General features: G+C 41.2%; 3 protein-coding genes across 9 annotated transcripts in view; 1 reads left to right on the top strand and 2 right to left on the bottom strand.

The window, feature by feature from the left end:
* NEMP2 (nuclear envelope integral membrane protein 2) overlaps positions 1-26,093 on the bottom strand; it is a 214,472-nt gene that overhangs the window by 136,213 nt on the left and 52,166 nt on the right. The window contains exons 8-9 of one of the 4 annotated variants that reach the window (XM_066233144.1): positions 17,348-17,470; positions 16,733-16,828 (exon numbers count right to left, since the gene is read on the bottom strand). In XM_066233144.1, the coding sequence (XP_066089241.1) occupies positions 17,374-17,470 (97 nt within the window). In that variant the 3' untranslated portion in view covers positions 16,733-16,828; positions 17,348-17,373. Of the gene's footprint in view, positions 1-14,185; positions 14,269-16,560; positions 16,829-17,347; positions 17,471-26,093 lie in introns of those variants that run through there. The other 3 variants (XM_066233142.1, XM_066233145.1, XM_066233141.1) reach the window with 3 other exon arrangements.
* MFSD6 (major facilitator superfamily domain containing 6) overlaps positions 1-26,093 on the top strand; it is a 92,341-nt gene that overhangs the window by 47,142 nt on the left and 19,106 nt on the right. For all 4 annotated transcript variants that reach the window (XM_066233133.1, XM_066233132.1, XM_066233131.1 and 1 more), the window contains one exon: positions 17,141-17,238. In XM_066233133.1, coding sequence (XP_066089230.1) covers positions 17,141-17,238 — 98 coding nt within the window. The remainder of the gene's footprint in view (positions 1-17,140; positions 17,239-26,093) is intronic.
* Positions 7,564-8,052, bottom strand: LOC136337924 (large ribosomal subunit protein eL21-like). Its single transcript, XM_066279854.1, has one exon. It carries the CDS (start codon positions 8,047-8,049, stop codon positions 7,564-7,566), a length of 486 nt encoding a protein of 161 aa, XP_066135951.1. The 5' UTR covers positions 8,050-8,052.

Raw genomic sequence — 26,093 nt, 5'->3', positions numbered from 1 at the left:
GATAAAGAAAACAAACCAAGGCTAGATGAGCAGACAAATCAATTACTTTTTTTTAATATACTTGGTGTAGGATTGTGTTTTATTGTCTTACCTCAGGCATACTACTAATAGCTAGAATATACTCCACAGAGAAGATTTCTTGCATCTTTTATAGGGAATAGTTTTATGCTCAAGTTTCCTAATTAGGCTAGATCACAAAATCATTGTTCCCATTTCTAATTTCTAGATCACCAATAAAAATAAATGGAAATAATACTGTAGGCTTTGCAATTTATAGTTTTTATAAATGTTTTTGTTGTTACAACCACCTTGCAAAACACTTAAGTTTTATTATATTTATATTATTCATAATAGCTTGATGAGAGCCAGATACCCTCCATTGGTGGAAAGACCATGTTGACTTCCTGGGGACCTAGGGTAGAGCACCTGGGAACAGAAATAACAGTAATGAAAGAATACCAGTCATTGACAGTGACTAAGAGTAATGAAATAGTAGTATCCATCTCCTTCGATGAATACCAAGGTTACTGTTGAATGTACAGCTGTCCCTCGCCATACAACCCTGCAGTCAGGGTTCGAGGATCCCCAGGGTACATTCCTAACTGTGTTAGAGAGTATAGGTGTTAAGGATGGAGACGTGTGTTGCTATGGATTGAATTGTGCCCTCCCCCTCCAAATCCATATGTTTAAACCCTAACCCTGAATGTGATGGTAGTTGGAGATGTAGCCTTTGGGAAGTAATTAAGGTTAGATGAGGGCATGAGGGTGGGGCCCTCATGATGCGATTGGTGTTCTTACCAGAAGAAAGACTGGATAGCTTGCTCTAGCTCTTTCAGTCATGTGAGGACACAGTGAGAAGGTAGCTGTCTGCAAGCCAGAAAGAGGGTCCTCACCAGAACCCAACAGTGCTGGCACCCTGATCTCAGATTTCTAGCCTTCAGAACTGAGCAAATGAATTTGTTTTTTAAGCATCTCAGCCTATGTCATTTGCTACGGCACCCTGAGCTAACTAAGGCACGTGTCTAAACAGATGGAGCAAGCAACGCCTGAGGCGGGTATAGAAGGCTGGAATTATCAAAGATTCTGAGAATCAGAGGACACTAGAGTAGGCAGGACCCGTGGTCTAACATTGGGATGACAGCAGGAATGAGTCTAACAGTGACAAACTTGCTTATTTGCATGGCATGCATTCCTAGTAGCATGTGCATTGGTTGGTTGGGAGGATCTGCCATGAAAGCCTAAGGTGGAACAGCTTTGCTATGATTTACCCAAGGTCCATCCCTCTAAGTGGTAGAGTACGGGCTCAGCCCAGGGTCTCTGGCTTCTAAATCCCATGGTCTTTCCAATACAGTGGTCCCTTGTCTATTTCAGGAGTTAGGTTCCAGAACCCCTCACAATAGGTGAAAATCCACAAAGTAGCAACCTTATATTTATTTTATTATTTATATATGTTTTGCCTGACTGGGTGGTGGCGCAGTGGAGAGAGCGTCGGACTGGGATGTGGAAGACTCAGGTTCGAGACCCCAAGGTCACCAGCTTGAGCGCGGGCTCATCTGGTTTGAGCAAAAGCTCACCAGCTTGAGCCCAAGGTCGCTGGCTCAAGCAAGGGGTTACTCAGTCTGCTGAAGGCCCGCGGTCAAGGCACATGTGAGAAAGCAATCAATGAACAACTAAGGTGTTGCAACGCACAATGAAAAACTAATGATTGATGCTTCTCATCTCTCCGTTCCTGTCTGTCTGTCCCTGTCTATTCCTCTCTCTGACTCTCTCTCTCTGTCTCTGTAAAAAAAAAAAAAAGAAATATATATATTTTTAAGGCTTTATAAACCTTCCCCACACTCTTTTTTTGTGTGTGTGATAGATAGAGAGAGAGAAAGGGACAGATAGGGACAGACAGACAGGAAGGAAGAGAGATGAGAAGCATCAATTCTTCGTTGCAGCACCTTAGTTGTTCATTGACTGCTTTCTCATATGTGCCTTGACCCGGGGACTACAGCAGACCAAGTGGCTCCTTGCTCAAGCCAGCAACCTTGGGGCCAAACCAGCTGAGCCCACATCCAAGCTGGGTGGCAAACCTGGGTCCTCTGTGTCCCAGTCCGATGCTCTGTCCACTGCGCCACCACCTGGTCAGGTTCCCCATACTCTTATAAACCTTTTCAATTTTTTTTTAGGCTAGAAAATGCTTATTTTACTGCAAAAATAATTAAAATAATAAATATATAAAATATCTATATACCACAAAATTCCATGATATAGCGAAAAATCCACAATACAAAATTAGATATATGTAACTTAAAAGTCCGCGATACAGTGAGACTGCAGAAAGTGAGCCTGTACATTCAACATTGACCTTGGTATTTCATCAAAGGAGATGGATGCTACTATTTCATTACTCTTAGTCACTGTCAGTTACTGGTATTCTTTCATTGCTATTAAGTTATTTCTGTTAATTAACATTCTTCTGTTGATGAAATTTTGTTAGAAATATGTTTCAATTACAGGTGGAGTAGTATTATAGCAAGTCTTTGTGAAATAAGATTTTTAAAGTAGACTAGTCATTAACATTTTTGGGTGTGAAAAAGATCACCTTTTAAATTTCACTCAGAGTCTTATGATCAAGGCGGAGGAGGCTGGCTCTGGAAGAGGCACGGGAGCTGAAGGTGGAAGACCTAATTCTGTCTTGGTTCTGTTTGGCTGTGTGACTCTGGCAACTTGGTTAATTAAACCTTTGGGGCCTTGGTTTCCTCAGCTGTAAAACAGGATTAATGGTAACTCTGCCTATCCTATTTCAGAAAGTTATTGGCAGGAATAAACGAGACACTAAGGGGGAAAATGGTAAAGAACTGGAGAACATGATAGAAACGTTAGTATGGAGGGATGCGAGCAGAGGTCTCAAGACCACTGAAATTGATGCTCTTTCTTCCTTAATATCACAGAAAGAGGGACAGGAGTGATTTGTACAAAATCTACCACTCAGAGTTCCCTCTCTTAAAAAAGAATATAGTAAAATTTTTAGTCATATAAGTTTATTAGTTGACAATTTTGGGGCAGAAATTGATTGTAATTGTATTTGTATTATTTTTTCCTTACTTGCAAAGTTCACAACCTACGTAATTTTCACTTTAGAGAAGGTGTTTAGTATTGTGAGTTGAGATCACATTGAATTAAATCTGGAAGCTAGTGAAAGTTCAAGAAAGAGAGAGAGACAACCCAGACCCCACCATTGTTGGAGAAGTTTAGGACCCACCTCGGGGATCAGGACTGGAAAAGAAGGGCTCCTTTCCAGCCCCTGCTGGGGGAAGCCCATCTCAGAGCCTCGCGGGCTGGTCTGGAGACCTGCTCGGTGATGAGCACAGCCTGGGCCTGTGGTTGGACTGACCCAGGATTCAGGTTCCCGGACAGCCCCAGTGTGCTCTCCCCCCACAGCCCTGTTGGGGGGTGTGCATGTGTGTGGGGTACTCTTCTCTCGTTTCTGCTCCTTTCCCAGCCTAAACCATATACAGGGGCTCCTTGGGTTATGACAGTCTCGACATAAGATATTTCGAGTTTATGACGCTCACTTCCATAAAAACTTAAAAAAAAAATCGAGACATGAGTGTTTTGGCTTACACCGGTAGCGTCGTAATTACGGACTACATGGGCAGACTAGTTTGGTGGAAGAATACGCAGTAACGCGTCATACCAGTGAGGGAGTCGGCGTCCCCCAGCACGCTTACCTACACCATTTTGGGCTGTTAAAAGCGCAAGTGTGTTGGGCTAGGGTGTGTTTCAGCTTACACCAATTTTGGGTTATGTCACTGTCGTAGGAACGGAACTGTGTTGGAACTTGAGGAGCCCCTGTAGTCAACTTCTGGTTATTTGATTTCAGAGCCTGCCTACTTACTGCAGTCCATGTCCAGCTCGCACACGGGGCAGAAATCCCGGCTCACGCTGCATGCTGCCTCCACATCCACACCTGAGGTTTCTGGGGCTGCCTCATCAGAAATGGTCTTTTGGCCCATTTTATCTCATAACACAAAATTTTGCTTCTTAGCAAACATTTCTGTTGTAATCCAGGCTGTTGGGCAGCTGCTGAGTGGCATTTGCTTCAGCCACTTGCTTATCCCATCCCTCCTAATGATTCCTCAAAGTTCGAAATGTTATTTATTGTTGACAGCCAACCTAAACATACATCCAACTTTCTTAATCTAATTGCATAGCTGTTTCCAAAAGCTTAACTCTACCTACATGGCCAAGTCTCGTCTCCACTGGTCTATTCCAGAGGCATTTCTTTAAGCCCTTGTCTAGGTTTGACTTCATGTAAGGACCTCGGAGTAGGAACATAGCATATTGTAGCATGCTGTTACTACCTAACAAAAGAGCCCTGTAAGGGGGGGGGTGCAGCTGTCTTGGCCTTCCACTGGCCTACCAACTCTGTGGCCCCATTCTGCCCCTAGATTTTGTTTCCTTGTCTGTTTGTAATGAAAAGGTTGGACTCGATGTTGTAGCTTCTTTTAGTTCTGACTCTAATGATCTAACTTTCGATGTTGGTTGGTTTTACTATGTGAAAAACTACACATCAGACCTCTCCCCTTCCTACCCAATCCCCAAGGACTCAGACTCTGAAGGTGTTTGCTGATAAGTCAGAAGTATGCACAAAGCCATTCATGTAAACTCATCCAAGCCATGCCCTGACAACAGCTACTGATAGGGGACGTGATTTATGATAGTGGTTGCTGGGATCTGAATAGAGAATCTTCTTTCTTCGAAGCAGTTGACTTGACGGAAGTCAGAACCCTGAATCTTAGACATTTCTCCATGTATTGGCTCAGACAGAATCTGTAAAAGACATAACTACTCTTGCTGCAATATTTGCATTTTATTTAATGGTAGCTTACATATTCGCACGCTTTACAGTTTTACTTTACATGTTTATTTGATCTTTCAAAACTCCTATAGTATAACCCAGGCAGTTGTAATCATTCCTGGGGAAAAGCCACTTCCGGTCTGCCTGTGTCATGGATTCTAACACTTCAGCCAAGGTGCACATATGCCCCACCGTGCTGACCAGTGTGAAAACACAGTAATCAGCTCTGTTTGTCAAAACCTTTCATTTTACATCAGCCCCTGGAAAAGTAAATAGTGGTCGCCTAGATAACGTAAATTGAGTAAATACAGTCAGATTAAGTTGTACAAAATGCTAGCCATGCTCCTCCACGGGTGCAGCCTCGCTCTGACTTGAGAGGCCCAGTGAAGCTGCCACTGGTGTCACACATTTTATTTTTGATCCGAGGAGTAAGTGGCTCTTGCGTAAAATGCTAGCATTCTTCATTAAATTGTGCTTTAATGTTGGGGTTCTAAGTAACCTTGGGGGTCATTTTTGGGGGCTGAATTGTATCTCCTGAAGTCCTAACCCCAGTTCCTTAGAATGTGGCTGCGTTTGGAGACAGGGTCTTTAAAGAGGTAGTTAAGCTAAAATGAAGTCATTCGGGTTGCCCCTGATCCAATATGATTGGTGTCCTTACGGGAAGAAGAGATTAGGACACAGACATACCCAGAGGGACCACGTGAAGACACAGGCCATCCTACAAGACAGGGAGAGGGGTCCTAGAAGAAACTAATCCTGCTGATACCTTGATTATAAGAAAACAAACTCTGTTGTTTAGCCACCTAGTCTGTGGTATGTGTTATGGTAGTCCTAGCAAACTAATGGTCGCACAGGCCTAGCTTCATCCCCGGGTAGGTCACTTCCCCCTAATTCTTGGATGATGGTTACTTAGCCTTGACTTGCTGCTTCTAGTGATGTGGAACTTGCTTCCTCACAAGGCAGCTCAGGTTTTATGTTACTTAAGATTCTTTTTAGTTGAGGTGGCAGAAAACCTTACCCAGAGTGGTTTAAGCAAAACAGAGAATATATTGTGTAACTGAAAAGTCTAGCAAGTGGCCATAGGTATAGCTGTAACCAGGTCTCAAATCCTGCAATCAGACCTGGGCCTCTGTTAGCTCTGTCTCCTGTGGGCCGGCTTCATTCCCAGGCCTGCTCTCAAGGTCCCAGGCAGGTACAGGCTTACACATTTCCAGGATCAAGCCCAGGTCAAAAGAGGGAATGCTGCATTCTCTTAGTTTCTGCTTAGCAGCTAAAACAAGAGCTGTTGTACTGCCTGCCTACAGGTCTGACTTTGGGTTAACACAGTCCACTTCTTCTTCAGCAGAAAAGCTCTTCATACATTTGAATGTCCCTCCTACAGTTCTGCACCTCCAGGTCCCTCAGGGGCTTCCTAGACTCTGCCCCAACTTCCCCATCCTCACTCTGGCTCCTTTCCTTTTCTGGTCAGTGATCTCTTTGTTGTTCCCACTTCCTTCTGTATTGTGTAATATGGCTAAAGTAAAAAACAATGGCATCATTATCTCCTTTTAGTTTGGTCATGATATTCTTTCACCCTGACTTTTGAGTTCCTTTAAATTTAGCTTGGGGTCAACTCAAACTCCTGAGGCCTTTTTTAGGTTAATTGCTATGCCAAATGTCAATAATTCCTTTTTTCAAATTATAGAATTTGTACTTTATGTATACCTTCGGCCATCTCAAGGAAAAATTTTTAAACAGAGTCATGATGCACTTGTATAGGTATGTGTGTGCTTGGTTATTTGACTTCAACCCAAATGGAAACTATAAAAACAAAATAGCAGTGTATTTTTCAAGCAGTTGGGTTCCATGGTTCCATGGTTCCATGAGTCAAGGTTCTATATTGTTTTAAACATCCTGATTTTTCTACTTGGAGATATATACAACTGAAGAAAAAATATACAAATAAACTAAAGAACAATAGAGAGCTGTAAATATGGCCAGCAACCAGCATAGTAACCTGGTTGATGGTTACCATAATTATACTCTTAGCTTACCAATCTCTTTGGAGAGGAGAGATTTGAAAGCATCTAAATAAAGAATGATTCAAGACCAATAGAAAGTCAGAGTTCATTTTTACCATTTCTTTTTCTAGCAGAAAAAGTAAAGGAAGTATTGGTAGCTGCACAAAACATACACAGTCAAATGAATGTTTTCCCCCCTCCACTCTTCTGGCATACAATGTGATTGTTATGCTCTGTTCTACAAGGATGGGTCAGTGACCAGCTGCACCTGCTTGAGGATGGAAGCCTGGTGACTTCCAGGATCTCTTGGTGATCCGACTGTGTTGCGGTTGGCATGGGAGTACCACGGACTCTTTGAGCTTTGTGGTTTGTGTGCAAACTCTTATTCTTCTGGTGAGATAGGCCTGTGAGTATGCAAGAACTCTGTTATCTGCTTGTGCACATGTGTTGAAGAGCCATTGCATGGGTGCTTCAGGATGCCCAAGTAAGCAAACTGCAGTCAGCTACTCATGACTTAATATCTGTTTATAAGCATAGCCTATTAACATTAACCAAAAAATGTCACCAAATATGGACAGTTTTTAATCATTGTAAGCTCTAGGCCTCTTTTATAAGCCTCTTCATTCTTTCACACACCTATCCCTTATTCCTATACCATACTCAGGTATCACTTTTTTTTTAAATCAATATAGTGGGGTTATTTATTTATTTATGCACTTAGCATGCTGTGAATTCATAGAGAATGGGTTCCAGCAACTCAGGGTCCTTTCCACTGGTTCTCACAAAGTGTGCTTCTCTGGGCAGAGCAGGCTGGCACTTCAGTTGGACCCAAGTGCCTTTCTCTTTGGTTTCCTTCTTTTTCTGATCATCTTCCTTCACACATTTCAGGAAGCTATCTTGGCTCTTAGAGTGCTTAATATGCTCAATACATACATTAATTCTTGTGGCAAGAATCTTGCCCTTAACTTGTTTGTTCACAACAATGTCCGCTGCATGCTGGGTGACACTGTAGACTCTTCCAGTTTTGCCATGGTAATATTTGTGGGGCATTCCTTTTTTAACTGTGCACATTCCCTTTATGTCTGCAATATCACCTTTCTTGTAGATTCTCACGTACGTGGCCAGAGGAACCGCTCCATGTTTTCTAAAAGGCCTAGAGAACATAGAGTGGGTGCCTCTCCTCTTTCCCTTTGTGTTAGTCATTTTGGTGAATTACTGGAAGATGGGTTTCAGCCAGAAAGAAGCTCCGGTATCTTAATATTGTAGATATGTAATTATATTTGCATAGTTTATATGTAAATCTTGTTCACCATCATATCCTGGCATTGGCACCGAGTATGTTCAGTAAATATTTGTTGAATGATGTTCTATTTAAAGTATTCATATTTTTTCTCTGTTCAGTGAATATTTATTGAGTGCCTGCTGTGTGTCAAGCATGGAGAGAAAACTGAGCAACATATTGTAATATGAAATAGACCTCACCCTGTGTGGAGCATACAGTCAGGTTGTCAGATGATTACAAATGAGATAAAGGTTGTGAGGAGAGGCATGTGATGTTGTGATCACATACACAGGAGCTGAGAGAGATCTGAAGGAGGAGTAGGACATCAGGTCAAGTTAGGGATGAGTGGGGACTGTGGCCCAGTGGATCCAGTGGGCATTCATGTGGCTGGAGGACAGAGGGACAGAGAGCTAGCTATCCAGTGTTGTGCCAGATAGGCTACAAGGGAAGATGTTTTGATAGAATCTTGTTTTCTGTTAGCAGTTTTAATTCAAAGGTTCCCATTGTATTGCCTCTGCTTTCTGATGACCCAGGCAGCTCATGAAGCAAATGAGCATCTTTCTTAGTCTGTCTGTACAGACTGCCATTTACTTTGTCCAGAAAGTGTATGATAATGGCAGTGCTGACTATTTCATGTGCCTTTCCTATCTGTATGACTGTGGTTTACTTACAGCCAGTCTTACAACAGATTCAAAAGATATGAATAATATTAAATATTAACTTCGCTAGGATGTTGTATTGTTCTAAGCCACAATAGAAACCCAGATAATGAGTCCTTCAGGTTGGAAAGCCACTGGTCAAACATCATACATCCTTTACTGTGCCTATTTATAGCTCCATGAAATGCAGTGACTGATTTCTATTCATTCTTTGAGAAAGTAGATAAACACATGGGAAAAAATTCTTACTAGAAGATACCCAGTAAAGCTTCTCTCTCACACCTGCACAGTCCCCTAATTCCTCTCCTTAGAAACCATCAGTGATATGAGTTTCTAATGTATCTTTCACACATAAGTTCAAACATGCATATATAACTCTCCTTCTCTGACATAATATTAGAATGCTATATATACTATTCTGCAATGACTTTTAACTTGCTTTAGATGACAGCATAAAGTAGTTAGTGGTTGGTGGATTAAAAATAAAATATGTTCAAAACTTAAGTATTATAAAGTACAAAAATATAAAAACATTTGCTCATTTTTTGATGGAGGGCCAAACCATTTCTTTGAACACAATTTTGCTGATTGGGTTAAACCACACCTATAATTGTGATTTCCATCAGTTTCTATTTCTCTACTGTGGAACATGAACTTAAAGATACTTCTAAGGCCCTGACCAGTTAGCTCAGTTGGTTAGAGCATTGTCCTGAAACAAGGTTCTGGGTTTGAATCGTGGGAAGCAATCAGTGAATGCATGACTGCGTGGAACAACAAATGAATACTTCCCTGCCCTTACCTTCTCTCTCTCTGCCTCTCTATAAAATAATAATAATAATAATAATAATAAAAAATAAAAAAAATGAAGCGCTGGCCGTATAGCTTGGTTGGTTGGAGCATCTTCCAGAAGTACAGAGGTTGACGGTTAGATCCCCGGTCTGGGCACATACAGGAACAGTTTGATGTTCTTGTCTTTCTGTCTCTCTCTCTCTCCCTGACTCTATCTCTTTTATTATTTTTTAAATTTTTATTTTTTTTAGTGAAGGGGAGAGAAAGATAGACAGGAAAGGAGATAGGTGAGAAGCATCAACTCTTCGTTGCAGCACCTTAGTTGTTCATTTACTGCTTCCTCATACATGCCTTGACCCAGGAGCTCCAGCCGAGCAAGTGACTCCTTGCTCAAGCCAAGTGACCTTGGACTCAAGCCAGCGACCATGGGGTCATGTCTATCCCATTCTCAAATTGGTGACCTTGGGGTTTCAAACCTGGGTCCTCAGCATCCCAGGCCAACGCTCTATCCACTGTGCTACCGCCTAGTCAGGCTGTGCCTCTCTCTTAAAAAAAAAAAAAAAAAGATACTTCCAAACAATCTGAGAACAGAATTCTTATAATTTTTTATTATTTTAACCCCAATTTTTTATGGCTTCTTTTCCATGCCTAATCAGACAGGTTTTTCCCCTTTTAAATACTGTTATATGATTATCAAAAATAATTCACTATACAAACTCAAAATCTACAGAAATATACTCTTTAGACAATGAAGGGCCCTGTAATCAGAAATTTCAAAGATAACCATCGATCATGGTTTGGTTTCTCTCTCCTTCTAGATTTGTTTATGTACCTATATAACTTGAATATGGACACACACACACACACACACACACACACACACACACGTACATAAGACATTTTATGACACAATGACCAGGAAGCCACTGTTTTAAGAGACTCGTCCATTGGTTCTCAACAGGAAGTATTTAGAAGCATACAGGGGCATTTTTAGTTGTTTCAGAGATTGGCATTTAACACGCAAGAGTCAGGGATCCTAAACATCCTGCAGGAATAGGTAGGTCCCATAAGATAAAAAATTACACCATCCATAAGGATAGTGGGCAAACAAGAAACACCATTTTCAAAAGAACAGTTCTTTTTGCCTTCATATTTTATACAAGATTATGTTAAATTATATTACTATAGCTTCACTGAGTACTTAAGCAAGGCAGGCTCCTTTTGAGTACAAAGATAAAAAAGACACCATCCTTGTCTCCCAGGAACTTACAATCTTCTGTGTGCAACAGCTGTAGATTGGGACAAGTAAACATGTCCAATGTAAACGAAAAGTACAGCAGAGGAACAGGGGAAGGGAGGGCCAGTTATACCTGGAGACTTCTGGGCCAGAATATATATATTATATATATATATATATATATTTTTTGTATTTTTCCATTTTTGCTTTTCCAAAGCAAAATATATATATATATATATATATATATATATATATATATATATATATATTTTTTTTTTTTTTTTTGTATTTTTCCAAAGCCAGAAACAGGGAGGCAGTCAGACAGACTCCTGCATGCGCCTGACCGGGATCCACCCAGCATGCCCACCAGGGGGCGATGCTCTGCCCATCCAGGGCATCTCTCTGTTGCAACCAGAGCCACTCTAGCGCCTGAGGCAGAGGCCACAGAGCCATCCTCAGCACCCGGGCCAACTTTGCTCCAATGGAGCCTTAGCTGCGGGAGGGGAAGAGAGAGACAGAGAGGAAGGAGAGGGGGAGGGGTGGAGAAGCAGATGGGTGCTTCTCCTGTGTGCCCTGGCCGGGAATCGAACCCTGCATGCCAGGATGACGCTCTACCACTGAGCCAACCGGCCAGGGCCCTAAACCTTATATTTTAATTATTTATTTTCTAAAGGGTTTGGATATTATCTATATACATATATATTCCTACATTCTCCAAAAAACTATAGGGAATATCATGTGACTAAGGTCATCAGTACAAATCCGTGATTATGCTCGAAATAAGCTTTCTTCCTGGGAGGACCACACTGCTTACATTAAACACCCGACTGTAATCAATAGCTGATGTCTGTCTGGTCTAGAAAGACATTTGTAACAGTATCTGAAGGATTTTTTTTTAATGACAAGTTTATATAGACCATGAAAGAATGATCTGGGAACAGTGGAACTTAAGTGTGAGAGACATTATTGTTTACCATTCAGAAAACATAAGCTGAATCATACATGAGGCAGACAGATATCTGATATTAATGAACAGTATTTCTCATTAGGAATTGGTGAAAACTCTAGCCAGGTAGAGCTGAGGAGACTGAGTGGTCTGTAACCTGTTCGGAATGTTGTTTTCTACAATAAATCTTGGTTTGTTGCTAGTCTATCTTCATCTCCCACTGTGCCCCTGAGAGTTGGAATCTGTGTGTCTGTCTCATAGTGCAGATTGCAGACTTCTCAGTCTACCTGGAGACATTTCACTTTTGATTGAAAAAAGCAATCTTCATGCAGCAGGGTATTTTGTTTTTTAGAGGAACTTTTATGTTTTTCCAGTAGAGGCTTTTTACATGCTTGCTCCGGTTCCTCCCTGGGCTGAGAGCGCCTGCTGCTGCTCTTCCGTCTCTCAGATCTGAGCATTGTGCGACAATTCTGCTTAGGCCTTTCTCTGCCGTCCATACCCTGTATTGGCTCTGGAATAAAGAATTTCCAGATTGGATGTAGACTGGAAAACTTCACTCATCTTTTCACAAACCTTAGACTTTGATCTTTTTTTTTTATTTTTATCTTTCACTGTTATATTGTTCATGCGCCCTCCCCTCCCTGTCTGTAAACAGGTGGGGCTTTATGGTTAACCTTTGTTCCTATTGTTCCCTCTGCCTGTCATGCTCTTCCCATATTTTTTGTCCAGTTATTTCTTTTCTTCTTCTTTTTTCATATTTTAGAGAAGAAAGGGGGGGGGAGAGAGAGAGAGAGGATTTGTTGTTGCATTTATTTATGCATTAGTTGCTTGATTCTTGTATGTGCCCTGACTGGGAAACCAACCTGCAACCTTGGCATATCGGGATGATGCTCTAACCAACTGAACTACCTAGCCAGGGCCTGTCCAATTATTTCTAACCCAGGTGTCCCTGAATCCCCAGGGACAGCTAACGGCCTCTCCTCTGTGCTCATACAGCACTTTGTGCATACCTCTTAGAGTGTTACATTTTAACTGATTTGCTTACATGTCTTACCATCAGACTATACGTTTCTTGAAGGCAAGGAGTATTTCTCTTCATTTTTATTACCCTTGAGTCCAGCATAATGTGTACAGTACATAGTGGTATCTCAGTAAGTGTTTGTTGAGCAAAATTCATGTTCATTGTGGTCTAGAGAGGTTCCTGAACATTCAGCCCTATTATATAGATGGTTAAAATTAGAAAAGGTGTTACAACTAACCTAAACTCTGTTAGGAATTGTAGAATGACTCACAATTAATTTTATCTGTATTTGAATACTGTCTGTCTGGAAAAAGTTACTAGTTTTATTAAGATGACTTCCAATCAGTTTGTCCTGCTATTGTGTCCTGAGAATTGTGGTTGTATAAGAAATTAGAATCTCATAAACTTTTTCTCCTGGTAAGAAGCAAAATATATTTTGCTTCCATACAGAATCAAGGTGTTTAACAAGTGCTTCTGATTTCCCATGGTGCAGTATTTTCTGCTGAGTCATTTGATTCCTACCAGTTGTGTTCTTCTTTATAGAAAAGTTCACTTACACCAACCACTTTTTCTAAAATTGCCCTTTTTTCTTGCCCACCTTTATACTTACTGACTTCCTGTTGGAGGAAGGAAATAGGAAAGTGATGATGTTCTGAGCTTTTCCATTATAGGTCTTCAGGAGGTATCTATATCTCACGAAGAGGCATTTTCAGACTACTCTTCTATATTTCCAGACTTCACAGTGGCCAGGAAAATTCCAGTTCCCTAAACATGGGCTCTATATTCGACATAAGGAATTTGTCCAAAAGATGGTCTAGTTATATTCCAATTGATTACCAAATCCTTAATTTCATGAGAGAATGTATTTGCCAGGGCTGCTATAACAAAGCACCACAGATTTAATGGCTTTGGGGGGGGGGGACCCCAGACCTTTTATTTCCTCACAGTTCTGGTAACTAAAATTCCAAGGTCAAAGTGTTAGCAGGGTTTATTTCTTCTGAGAAGCCATCTCCCTGGTTCATCTTAGCCTAGTGTCTTTACTTGGTCTTCTCTGTGTGACTGTATAACCTCTTCTTACCAGGGCAATAGTCATATTGGTGTAGCACCCACTCATATGACATCATTTTGCCATAATTACCTCTGTAAAGGCCCCATCTCAAAATCCAGTTATACTCTGAGATGCTGGGATTTAGAATTTAGGACTTCAAGATGTGCGTGTATTTTTATTGGGGGGACATACCGTTCACCCCAGAACAGTGAATAATATGGCAGTTTAAATATTCCTCTTAGATAGAAAAGAAACTCAGGTTGCTGAGATACTTTTTATTGACTATTCAATAAATATGTCTACTAATTTCCCTTTTCATAGGTCAAATGCTACCTTCCTTTCTGTTCATAACCTTACCTTGGCTGATTTCTTGAAGTCACTGGCTTCCCCAAGATGGTTGGTGAGGAAGAAATGCTAGTGCTCCTCTCTCTTTTGGAATTCTGGAATAAAAGTTTTGTCAAAAAACAAAAGGGTACTTGGTTACTCTTCTTTAAAATAATAATAATAACTAATAATAATAAGGCTACCTTTAATATTGAGTGCTTATTTGCATCAACTCACTGGGTTGCAATTGTCACAACAAGCCTGCAGAGTAGATATTATTATACCTACTTGATGTGAGGAAACTGAGGCTCAGAGAGATGAAGTATCTTTCCCTGAATACTTCTTATTTTGCTTTTTCTCATTTAAGGCACCTGTTGGGTCCTGAAGGACTATCAGCTCTGAGATTAGAATGTGAGAAAGAGATTCATGAAGGATATTATCAAGTTTATAGCCACTTGACTTGTTGGTGACAGTTTGAGACTCAAGGGTCCCAGATGTTATGCACACCAGTGGCTGAATGTCACATGGGTAGAGGTGTGAAGGCATAGCACAATCTTTCCTTTTTTCTGGACCAGTTGACTCTGGGTTGCTTTAGGCCAGCACCTTTGGACTGTTTGTCTAAGAATAAAGGTTTGGAAGAGGCAATATGAACACAAGGAAGATGTATTACCAATTTTTTTTTATGATGGAAATATGGGAAAGTATTACTGGAAGTTGCCTGGAATGAGTTAAAGCAGTGATTGTCCACCCTGGCTGAGCATCTGAAAGATCTGGGCAGCTTTCAGAAGCACAGTGCCTGGGTCTTAACCCTGGAGATGGTGACTGAGGGTGGCATGGGCCTCGACGTCTGTAATTTTTACAGTTTCCTGAGTAAACCTGAGGTATAGTCAAAATTAAAAAGAATAATGAGTGAGGCCAGGGGTGGGCAAGCTGCGGCCCATGGGCCAGTCTGGCCTGCTGCCTGTTCTTGGGTGGCCCATGGACTAAGAGAGGTTTCTACGCATTTAAATGGCTGAAAATAATCACAAGAAGAATATTTGTGATACATGAAAATGAGATGAAACTTAAATTTTAGTGTTTATAATTCAGATTTTACTGGAATACAGCCACCCATGCTCATTCACTTACATATTGACTGTGGTTGCTTTCATGCCACAACAGCAGAGTTGAATAGTTGCAAGGGACCTACAAAGCCCTGAATTATTTACTATACAGCCCTTGATAGAAAACGTTTGCCGATCCCTGAGTTAGGCTAAGTCAAGCTCATCAACAGAGTTGGTTTAGAACTGAAAACGGAGACATTGGTTTGTGTAGCTTGTGTGTTTGTGTTGTGTATTTTGCATCTTAATTTCCTGTGGATTTTGTTTGTTTCCTAGCGGAGGGACCCTGGTTGATGGAGCTGTAGCAAGTATGTTAAACCAATTTTTTATCAAAGAGGATCGAAACATATACTCTTTTTTTTTTTGTATTTTTCTGAAGCTGGAAATGGTGAGGCAGTCAGACAGACTCCCGCATGCGCCCGACCGGGATTCACCCGGCACACCCACCAGGGGGTGATGCTCTGCCCATCCAGGGCATCACTCTGTTGCGACCAGAGCCGCTCTAGTGCCTGGGGCAGAGGCCAAGGAGCCATCCCCAGCGCCCGGGCCATCTTTTGCTCCAATGGAGCCTTGGCTGCGGGAGGGGAAGAGAGAGACAGAGAGGAAGGAGAGGGGGAGGAGTGGAGAAGCAGATGGGCACTTCCCCTGTGTGCCCTGGCCGGGAATCAAACCCGGGACTTCCACACGCCAGGCCAACGCTCTACCACTGAACCAACCGGCCAGGGCTTGAAACATATACTCTTCTCCTCAAAACATACAAAGAACATAACGTGCACAGAATGTAATAATCCAGACCTTTCGATACTGAGGCTCTCCCTAAATCCCTTCTAATACCCAGTTCCTATCCCATTCCCACCCCTCCCCCCTCCTTTGTCATTCTCCCGTCCTGCTGTTCCACATCTGCAGTTACACCAGGGGTTGCCTCGGAGCATTTCCTTTCCTTAATCCAGTGTTTGAAAACAGGAAATATTTATAGGCATGATTTTAATATAAAAATATAGTTGCAACAGTAGGAAAATACCACTGATTGTTTTATTGGTTCATCTCTCTAACCTTCTAGTTTTCACCCATCTGAATTTAGAAAATGAGAAAAGCATAAAAAGGCTAGTAAGAGTAACAGGAAATGGAAAGCAACCAGGAAGTGAAATCCCTACACCAGGTTGTGTTTTGGACAGAGAAGCAGCCACCATGTGCTTCCAACCAGCTGGTCTAGTTCCCAGCGAAAGCGAGTGTAACCTTATGCTTGGATATGCCACTTCGGGCCTTTGTTTATTTTGTCTTTATTCTAATTTTGGTGGTGGTGTTTGTAAGAGGGAAAGTGAGCATCTGTTTTCATTCTTTTAAAAAAATAATAAACAGGTAATAATTGGAAAAGTTATTTGATTTTCAAACAGTTTATTATTCATCATGGAATAATAGTTTCGATGACCTTGAGAGTCTCCTTGTGACACTGCTTGGTGCCTTGGGTATTGCAGGCGAGGCCACGTTCACATCCATATGCTCTCGGTTTCATCCTGTCCTTCCCCTGTCATAAGGGAGGTAGCTACTCTCCCAGGCATGTTTACCCTCCAGCCACCTGGAATGGAGCCAGCAATGTCATTACCAAGGGCAGTGTGCCCAGACTATCTTAAAAAAAGCATCATCTCTGCTGCTAATTAAGTTTCAGGAAGGGTGATTTTGAAAGGCTGAGGGTAGATATGTTAGAAGCAATCTTCTTGTTCCTAACAGTTCCCGGTTCAGTTTAATTGTCCTTTAGCTTCCCTGCTTCTAAGTTAAGAATGCCGTCTGCTGGATGATGGTTGGTTTGGGCAGTGTAAAATATAGGTAATGTCTGCATATTTTATATCTTATATTGGGGCCTCGACTTACTTTCTTCTGCTTTCTTCAGGGTTCTGTATATTGGTCTGGCTTGCAATACGGCTCGCTATATTTATATTTCCTATTTGGAAAACGCCTGGACTGTTCTCCCCATGGAAGTTCTTCAAGGTAAGTTCACAGCTGGAAATTATAGTTACTTTTCTACTTGACTGAGCTATGACTATGTAAAAGTCAAGTGGTCTCAGCACTTGTCTTTATAAAGGAAGGGTGGACCTACTGTGTTATCTGATTTGGAAGCAGTTGTTAAGGAAGAGGTGACATCAGCGGGGCTGGTTCTGCAGTGTTCTGAATGTCCTTCTGTGTTTGGTAAGCCAAACAAAGCTGGAGTTGACCCACACCCCTGTGAATACACAAAGAAAGAAGAACTCTAGACTCAACTCTTAGGTATTATTGTTAGGTATATTCATCCGCAGGTGTTTTTTAATTTAATGGATTTTTCTTTTGAAGACCTTGGTGTTTTGTTTTTGTAGGTCAACTACACTTAATGAAAAAGATTGTCATAATTATTTTATACCTTCAGTTATTTTTGTCACATCTGGTGATTTATAACTAAAGCGATTGTCAGGATATTGTTTTCCCTTTAAATCTTTGCTCAAATGTGCTGGTGTGAATTCTTCTATTTTCTTCAATGCACTGTTTTCCTTTAACTTTGAAAAAGTCCCTAGGAGACTCGTGCATGTGGCTTAAAAGCACTGAAAAGATGTATATCTGTTCCAGGCTTACTGCCATATTAACACATATATTTATTTCCAGACTTTATTCTGAGAACCCCTGTTCGTGGGCTAAACCATTTGGTGGTTAGCATTATGATGAAAATAAAGGTTCGGACAAGGTCATTGGAGTTGAGGTCTTGTAAGACAGCCCAGGCTCCTAAATCATTAATTGTACTAAATAGTCTGTGATTATATATAATTTCATTAGCTTCCTAGATTGCTATTATCATTTTCCATGAATCTGAGGAGGCAAACGCAGCATGATCAGCATCATTTCTTGTCATATCTAAGATGAAAGGTGCACAGTTAGCTCTTTCCATAAGTTCCCTGAGGTGACTTCTAAAAACGGTTCACTATTCACTTGACCCAGAAAACCCCACAAAATCATACAAACCAAGAGGTACAAATCTTTGTGTTCACTTCAAAAACACTCGTGAAACTGCCCAGGCCATCAAGGCTACACATATCCGAAAAGCCACCAAGTATCTGACGACTCTCTTTACAGAAGCCATGTGCGCCATTCTGGAGTTGGTAGGTGTGCCCAGGCTAAACAGTGGGGCTGGACTCAGGGTTGGTGGCCCCAAAGGAGTACTGAATTTTTGCTGCAGAACTTAAAGATGCAGAGAGTATTGCTGAACTCAAGGGTTCAGATGTAGATTCTCTGGTCACGGAGCACATTCAGGTTAACAAAGCTCCTAGTAGCAGTACAGAACTGACAGAGCACATGGCGGATTAACCCATACGTGAGCTCTCCCTGCCACATGGAGAGGCTCCTACTGAAAAAGAGCAGACTGCCCCTAAACCAGACGAGGCAGTTGCTCAGAAGAAAAAATATCCCAGAAGAAACTAAAGAAGCAAAACCTTATGGCCTGGGAGTAAATTCAGCATAAATAAATACGAATAGAAGTAAAAGCGGGGGAAAAAAAAAGACGTCACAAATATACATCTGAACAAAATGAAATGCAAGTTTATTCTTCGTCAGATCCCATTATGGAAATGGGGGGAGGGACCCTATCCTAATCAAAAGGATGTAGAATTTATATTCACGCTATAATTATAAAACTCAACACATTTTAAAGGTGCTTTTTGTAGGTCTGATGCAATGGTGTAATTTCTAATATGTAGAAGGTGAAAGGAGATTTCTAATATGTAGAAAGTGAAAATATGGTATTATAATTTAAAAATTATTGTTTGTAATAATTAGAACTGGAAGAATCTTGAGGTGGGACACATATCTCAGCTTATGTCAATTAAGGATAATAAAGCAGTAAAGATGAACTGCAGGAAAGAACTGTGTAGTAATAAGGCACATACAACACAGTTCTAGGGTTTCTCCCCTCCAGTTCCTATTCTGTTCTGTGAGGCAGCCTCCTCGCCTGACTCTACTGCTTTATTTATTGGTCTGCAAATTCTATAAAAATAACAAACTGGTATGCCTACAAAGAAGAAAGTATATTGTAATATATGCATATTTTTCTCCATTTTTAAAATATGAATTGCCTGAAAAAGGAGTTCGCACAAGTGACTCAAGAAAAGAGGAAAGAAGAGAAGCTTTCTAATGAAATAGTTAAAAGGACAACAGAAGAATTTTACAAGAGGGGAAAAATGCTGTTATGAATTGAGAGCTCTTTTAATTTACCAAAAATATTGTATATTAAGTAGCTACTAAGAGTCAGGCAGCATGCTGGGTGCTGGGAATGTAATAAAAAGCCATATATTAACTTGGGCCCCACGATCTTACCATCTGTTCCAGAAGCCACACGTGTAAACACCTAATTACTAGATAGTGTGTTAGATGGAATCAGAAAATGTGCCCGGTAACAAAGGAGGAGCTCTGTGGAAGGAGCGATTAGCTTTGGGAAGCAGGGAGTGGGAGGATGAAGATATTACTGAAAGATTCCCCAAGGAAATCACGTACAGGCTGGGTTTTGAAGGGTAACTAGGAATCTACCAGGCAGCCTACAGAGAGCGGGCATTTGGCCTAGAGAAGAACCACGTGCCAGAGCTCGGAAGTGGAGAGCAGAGGCCTCTTCGGAGCATCTGTGGTGTGCCGTGGCTGGGCCGCGGGGTTCATCACTCCAAGCTGCCGACCCAGGACACAGATGTATGACACTTAACGTGTACCTCAGGGCGGTTATCCTGGGACTTAGGGAGTTGCCACGAACTGAATCTCAACAGGAACTCTGCCTCCTGTGGCAGGATATAACTTACCCCTCTGCACTTCATTGTAATCTCCCCCGTGCCAGCAGAAACCCACTTCCGGATAGGAAGTGAGAAGGGAGGAATCTATAAAAACAGTCTCCCTGTCTAACACAGGGCTCTGAGACCAGTTCCACAGAGCTCTTTGTGCCAACACTGGAGGACATGGTTTCACTCCCTGGACGAAATGAGTGCTCAGTATTTTGGCTGTATAACAAAAACAAAACCCTTTGCCTTTGTTTGAATCAGGCCCGCCTCAGAGAAAACATTCCCTTGGAATTCCTCCTGCGTCACAAGAACATACTTCAGACTGAAAAGGTTTGTTTTGCCAGTCTGGATCCTTCCACCTTTACAAGGCATATCCAAATGAATCAAGTCCCTGTGCTTAAGGCATCTCTACTTGGATAAGAACACAGTAAAGTCAAGAAATGATGACAAAACATTGAGTGATTTAGCCTAACCAGGCGGTGGCGCAGTGGATAGAGCGTCGGACTGGGATGCGGAGGACCCAGGTTCAAGACCCCGAGGTCGCCAGCTTCAGCACAGGCTTATCTGGTTTGAGCAAAGCTCGCCAACTTGGACCTAAGGTTGCTGGCTTGAGCAAGGGATTACTCGGTCTGCTGTAGCCCCACAGTCAAGGCACATATAAGAAAGCAATCAATGAACAACTAAGGTGTTGCAACGAAATACTAATGATTGATGCTTCTCATCTCTCTCTGTTCCTGTCTGTCCCTATCTATCCCTCTCTCTGACTCTCACTCTGTCTCTGTAAAAAAACAAGCAAACAAAAAACACTGGGTGATTTAACTACAGAACACTGTGTGATAGGTACCCCGTACGTAAGCCCTTGACTAGAATTGTTACCTGGTGATTGCCAGAGACCTACACTTAGGAGGGGGAGAGCTGGGCAGTGGGATGTGGGGCTCTCATCAAAGATCTTGACTGTCTTGACACAGAACAGACAGCACTTCCATTTTTTGATTCTCAACCAGCTTCACACAAGAGGGCCTACCTCATCTCTTCTTCCCATCACCCCCTGTCTCATCCCCAAACCCTATGAGAACTAGTCCCCCCTAGTGGGCAACTGAAGGGGAGGAGTGAGGTGCGCTTCATTATCCCATTTCTCCCGCCCAGTCTCTTCCCCTGTTGTGACGCCTGTGACTAATGGAGGACGATTCCTTGTTATCCTTCATCGCTCAAAGCTCTTGATCATCAGCATTTGTATCTCCAGGCCATCTTGGAAATGATGAGCAGATGGGAGGGGGATTAAGTAAATTTTCTCCTCTCTAGGCAGCTAGGAAAGAAGCTATGCCAGTATTTATTTGGGGGTCAGGGTAAGACTGTTGAATGTTGTAGGAGATTGTGAGGGTGTTTCTTACCTAGAATCTTTCTCACATTTAGTAGCCAGTATTCCTTTGCAGTCTTATTCTTTCAGCAGTCTAGCTACCATTTGCAGCAAATATATATATTGTCCTGTAGGCAACTGCTGGCCCTATATAAAGAAGCAGGGTGCCTACAAGGAGCCTATAGTTTATTTTAGAAAAAGATAGTGGGTCTAAGTCTCTAAAAACATTGCTGGGTAGAGTGAGGGGATGGGATAGTTTATTTCTCAAGATCTCATTTTAAAAACCCATAGGAATCTTCGCCTTTATTTTTGTACAGGAAGCATTTAAACACTTTTGCTTGTGATCAGGAGTAGACACTTTTGATAGAAATCAAGCCCAGCTTTGTTATGCGCCTCCCGATGTGGGTATTGGTTGTGAACCCTTGCAAGATTTAAGATGACTGTGATCAAAATTATTCTTGCTATTAAAATGTATTTAAGGACAGTAAGGCCAGCCTGGCACTGGTGTAATAAAGAGGTCCTTCTCAGGTGCTTGAATTAATGGCTCAAGTACTGAAGGGTGAAAATAAGGCCTGTGTCCGGTCTTCCTCTGCAGGATGCTTGATCAGTGGGAGCTGGGTTAAGATTCGGATGAAAGATGTTTTTTGAATGTCACCAGTAGTAGGAGGGCTTGAACTGACATTTATGACACTTGCTCTCTTACTTAGTATTCCTATTCAGCTGAGTAAGAACCATGTTTTTCTTCCTCTTATGTTCTGGAAGAACACGGAGAAACTGCGAAAGGATGACTGTGGTGCCCTTCTCTGACAGTGGAAATACTAGATATAATTCCAGTCTTTTATCATCCATATTGGAAATTTTCTGTCTGGCTTAACCCTTGAAACGCAAGTAGCTTGCCACGTGTATATGTAAGAATAAACAAATGGTCTATGTTTAGCATTCAAATTGATAAATTGGCATATGAAAGTCATTGATGTTACTGTTGAAATTAATTTTTAATTGGATAGTCTTATAAATTGTGTTAAGCCTAATCTGGAGGGACCTGAAACATGGAAGACACAAAGTCCGTCGATTACACATCAAAGCTTTAATGTCTAGCTTGGCCAAGCGGCGCAACTCCAACAGAAATCTGAGGGAGAGCGCGCTGGCCCTTTGTTCACTTAGTTTTTATAGTTTTGTAAGTGGGAAGTACAGAAGCAAAAATTGCAATTAGGAGCCCCTTACCACTATTGGTTATAGTCATATGTCCTTTAACGTGATAGGACCATGTTCAATTTGCAAGCCATACATTATTTTGGAGAAAACGAAATTTACAAGTCAACACAATGGTAGAAAGATGTCTTTTTACATATTAAAAAGCATTCCTATATTATCTAGTGTTTTATCTGCCATCTCTCTGTCCAGAGTCACACGTGTTAATCACACGCATTTACATAGGAGAGGTAGTTTCAGTGGGGACAAATGCCCGCAAATGGTTCATTGCTATAAGAAAAGGTTTATTTTGGCTTTTCTCTCCCTGTACCTGGCTAGCCATTCACCCCTTTCCCCACAGGTGTGGTGGAATGTCTGGGGATCCATGTTTTCCTCCCCTTTGCATTTACAATACAATGCCAAGGGCCATCCTGGTCATGCCAATCACACAGTACAGGGACTATTTCTTACAATTTCTCTGCACATCTTAACCCAAATTAATAAAATGTTCTTCAAGCCTCCAAAAATATTAATATTAATTCTGTAGCTTTTGGTACTTTACAACACCTGCGGGTGAGGTGGCGCAGTGGCTCCTCAATTGTAACAGAGTATTTTATTCTTTGTCACTCTCATGCTAAGAGTTACTTAAAGTTCTTATATAACCCTTTCTACTGAGTAGACATTATCTTGCCCATTTAGAATTCATTTTAAATGTCTTCTGCTCCAAGAATCCTTTTCTGGAAATTGTATCCTACACATAGCCTTCCTTTTCAGAGTTGTTCTCAAGCTTGTGGACTGTGTCACATAGTTTAGCACTTAATTGCTACCCAGTTATTTTTCAAGTACTAGTTTTCCAACTTCTTAAATGCAAAGATTACACCTTATACTTTTTTAATTCTCCAAGAGATATGCACATAGGAAGATATACTATAAATGTTTTTGTTTGATTGCTTTTACAGTCCCCTACAAAATGTACTGTGTCAATATTTTTTTCATTTTTAAAGCTCTTGAGTAATACTGGATGTTATATCTCAAAAATTGATAAATACGCAAAGAACATTTGAAAGCTAAAGTAAAAGTTGATCCTTTAATATGATAGCTTTTTCCTAAGATAACATTCTGCCATCCATTGTACATCTGTAAAAACTGCAGTGTATTTTTATCATTTATATATGCTTCTACTCGTGCTATAATTCTATTCAATTAGTTGAGGCAGCTTAAACCAAAAATCTGCAGTAATCTGGAAACCATATAGTATTTAGGCCTGAATTAGATTATTTTGTATTCCAGCTCCCCAGCCTAAAAAGCTCTTTGTCTTTGGGCAAAATACTTAATCTCTCTAAACCTCAGACTCTGGTACTGTCGAATAGACAGATATGAATATGAAGTAAACTAATCCATGCTAAGTATATACTTAGTATGTTACCTGGCATACAGTTAGCCTTTAATAAATGTTAAATAATATAAAATAACAAAAGTAAAATAATAATTATAAATAAATAAAAATCAGGACCAGGGGAAATATAGGGTAAGGTAAAGTAGGTTTATCATTGTCTATATGGAGAATAGTACAATAATTAATAAATAATACAAGAATAAAAACTCTGTGTTTAGCACACTCACAACTGTAAACATACGTTTGCCTAATCCTGTATAATTGAGAAGATTATACAATTACTCATTAAAAGCCTGGCCATAAAATGGCTAGTCGGTACACACTGTTCCTAAAGTTATCACTGGGGAAGTGAAATTTCTACTGGCTTTGGTATAAAGTCAGTTCTCATGTGTGGCTTGATCTGGGGAGACACTGAGCCTGAAGGGTCAGTGTTGCTAAGTGTGGACGGTAAACACAGTCGGCTTTGGGGTGGGAGCCCCCTAATACCTGCTTTAGGGTATGCCAAGGGCACAATGCCTAGCATGTAGAATTCACGAGAGCCCCCAAGACATTGTTTTATCAGTTACAGACCTTTTTTAAGCAACTCCTTTTTTTTTTTAAACTTGCAACGTGAAGCTTACAGCAGTTTTATTTCCTCTGTCAGTTTTTATTCCTACATGAGCTTAGGAAGTTTTCTCCAACCTTACTCAGGGTACCTCTTATCCACAAATGCTGTCTTCCTCGTATCCTAACATGCAGACCTCGTCTTGGTTTCATTTCAGCATATTTTGCTCTGCTGACATCATATGTCAAGCCCTCTGCTAGGTGCTGGATATGTTTGCTCTCTTCAAGGAGTTCAGTCTGCTCCTTCGGGTAAATCCTGCCCCTGTCACCCATCCAACTGTAAGCTCCATGGGGGCAAGGGATATGATTGTGTATCTTCATATTCTCAGGGCAGAGCAGGGGCTCTGGCACATGGTCTAGGTGCTCAGTAAGAGCAATTGAATGTATGCATGGAGATTCTTGTGGTGCTAGATATTGGTGGATGCTGGACTATAACAAAAATAGTTGTGTGTCTTACATAAAGTCTCTTACATGTGACACACAGAAGGTTCATGCAGCTGCTGCTGGGTCCATTGCTGTTTTTGGAAGGCCCATTGCTGTTGGTGGCTCTGACTTTGGCTGAGATACTGGTTTGCTGTTTCCTCTTCTTCATGGACACGGAGCTAGATTCTATTTCCTAGTCTACCTTGACCACATGACTGATTCTGAAGAAATGGATTATGAGCAGAAATGATGTGTCACTTCTAAACCCAGCCCATAAAACTTCTCATGTGCATACTCTCCTTCCTCCTCTGCCAGCCGGATGTTGGTGCCCAGGGTAGCCAAGTATTGAAAGTGGTAGAGTCTGTGCAGCCTGGGTCCCTGAATGACTGTAAGGAGCAGAGCTGCTACTCATCTGTCCCCCGCCCATTAGACTTGATGCCAGTGGTGGGAGGCAAATAACTTAACAACTGGTTCTCTGCTCTAATGACTGTTTTAAGTATAAAAAAAACCCCTGATATACCAAAAGGTAGTTTATTATTTCATGCATTTAATGCTTAAATAAGAATAAAAGAGATACACAAAACTAGATTATGTTATAAGAAAGAGTTTTGAAATATTAATGAAAAAATATTAATACTGGACAAAAACCAAAAGAATTGTTATTTAAAGTATTTCCAATGACAGCTTGTCACCCCCTGGTTGTTTGGCACTTTTCCCCTTTAAGTTATATATTTGTTTACTGAAGTAACAAATGTGAGGGAATTAAAATGTAGTATATTATCAAAAGTATAATGAGTTTTAGGAAATGAATAAATATTATAAGCATAGTTCCGTCAAATTTTTCTCACCTATGGATGGAATGAACATTACTACGGGCACTTTGAATACACTGTTGTGCAGATGAACGTTAAAAATGAGTAAGGAATGTCAATCTGTGATTTCCACATTGGGCGGCTGCCCAGGCACCCACCTTAGAGAGAACCCTGATTACGGGTACCATTTAAACAACTGGTTCGCCAAACCCAACAAGAAATTAGGTATTGGTTCTGCTGAACTGGTGTTGGATCCAGCTGAATCCCACCACTGCTTTATG

The sequence above is a fragment of the Saccopteryx bilineata genome, chromosome 5 (assembly GCF_036850765.1).
Source record: "Saccopteryx bilineata isolate mSacBil1 chromosome 5, mSacBil1_pri_phased_curated, whole genome shotgun sequence".
Classification (NCBI taxonomy): domain Eukaryota; kingdom Metazoa; phylum Chordata; class Mammalia; order Chiroptera; family Emballonuridae; genus Saccopteryx; species Saccopteryx bilineata.
Note: the sequence above shows the minus strand (reverse complement) of the source record. Positions and strands in the feature narration are given on the sequence as shown.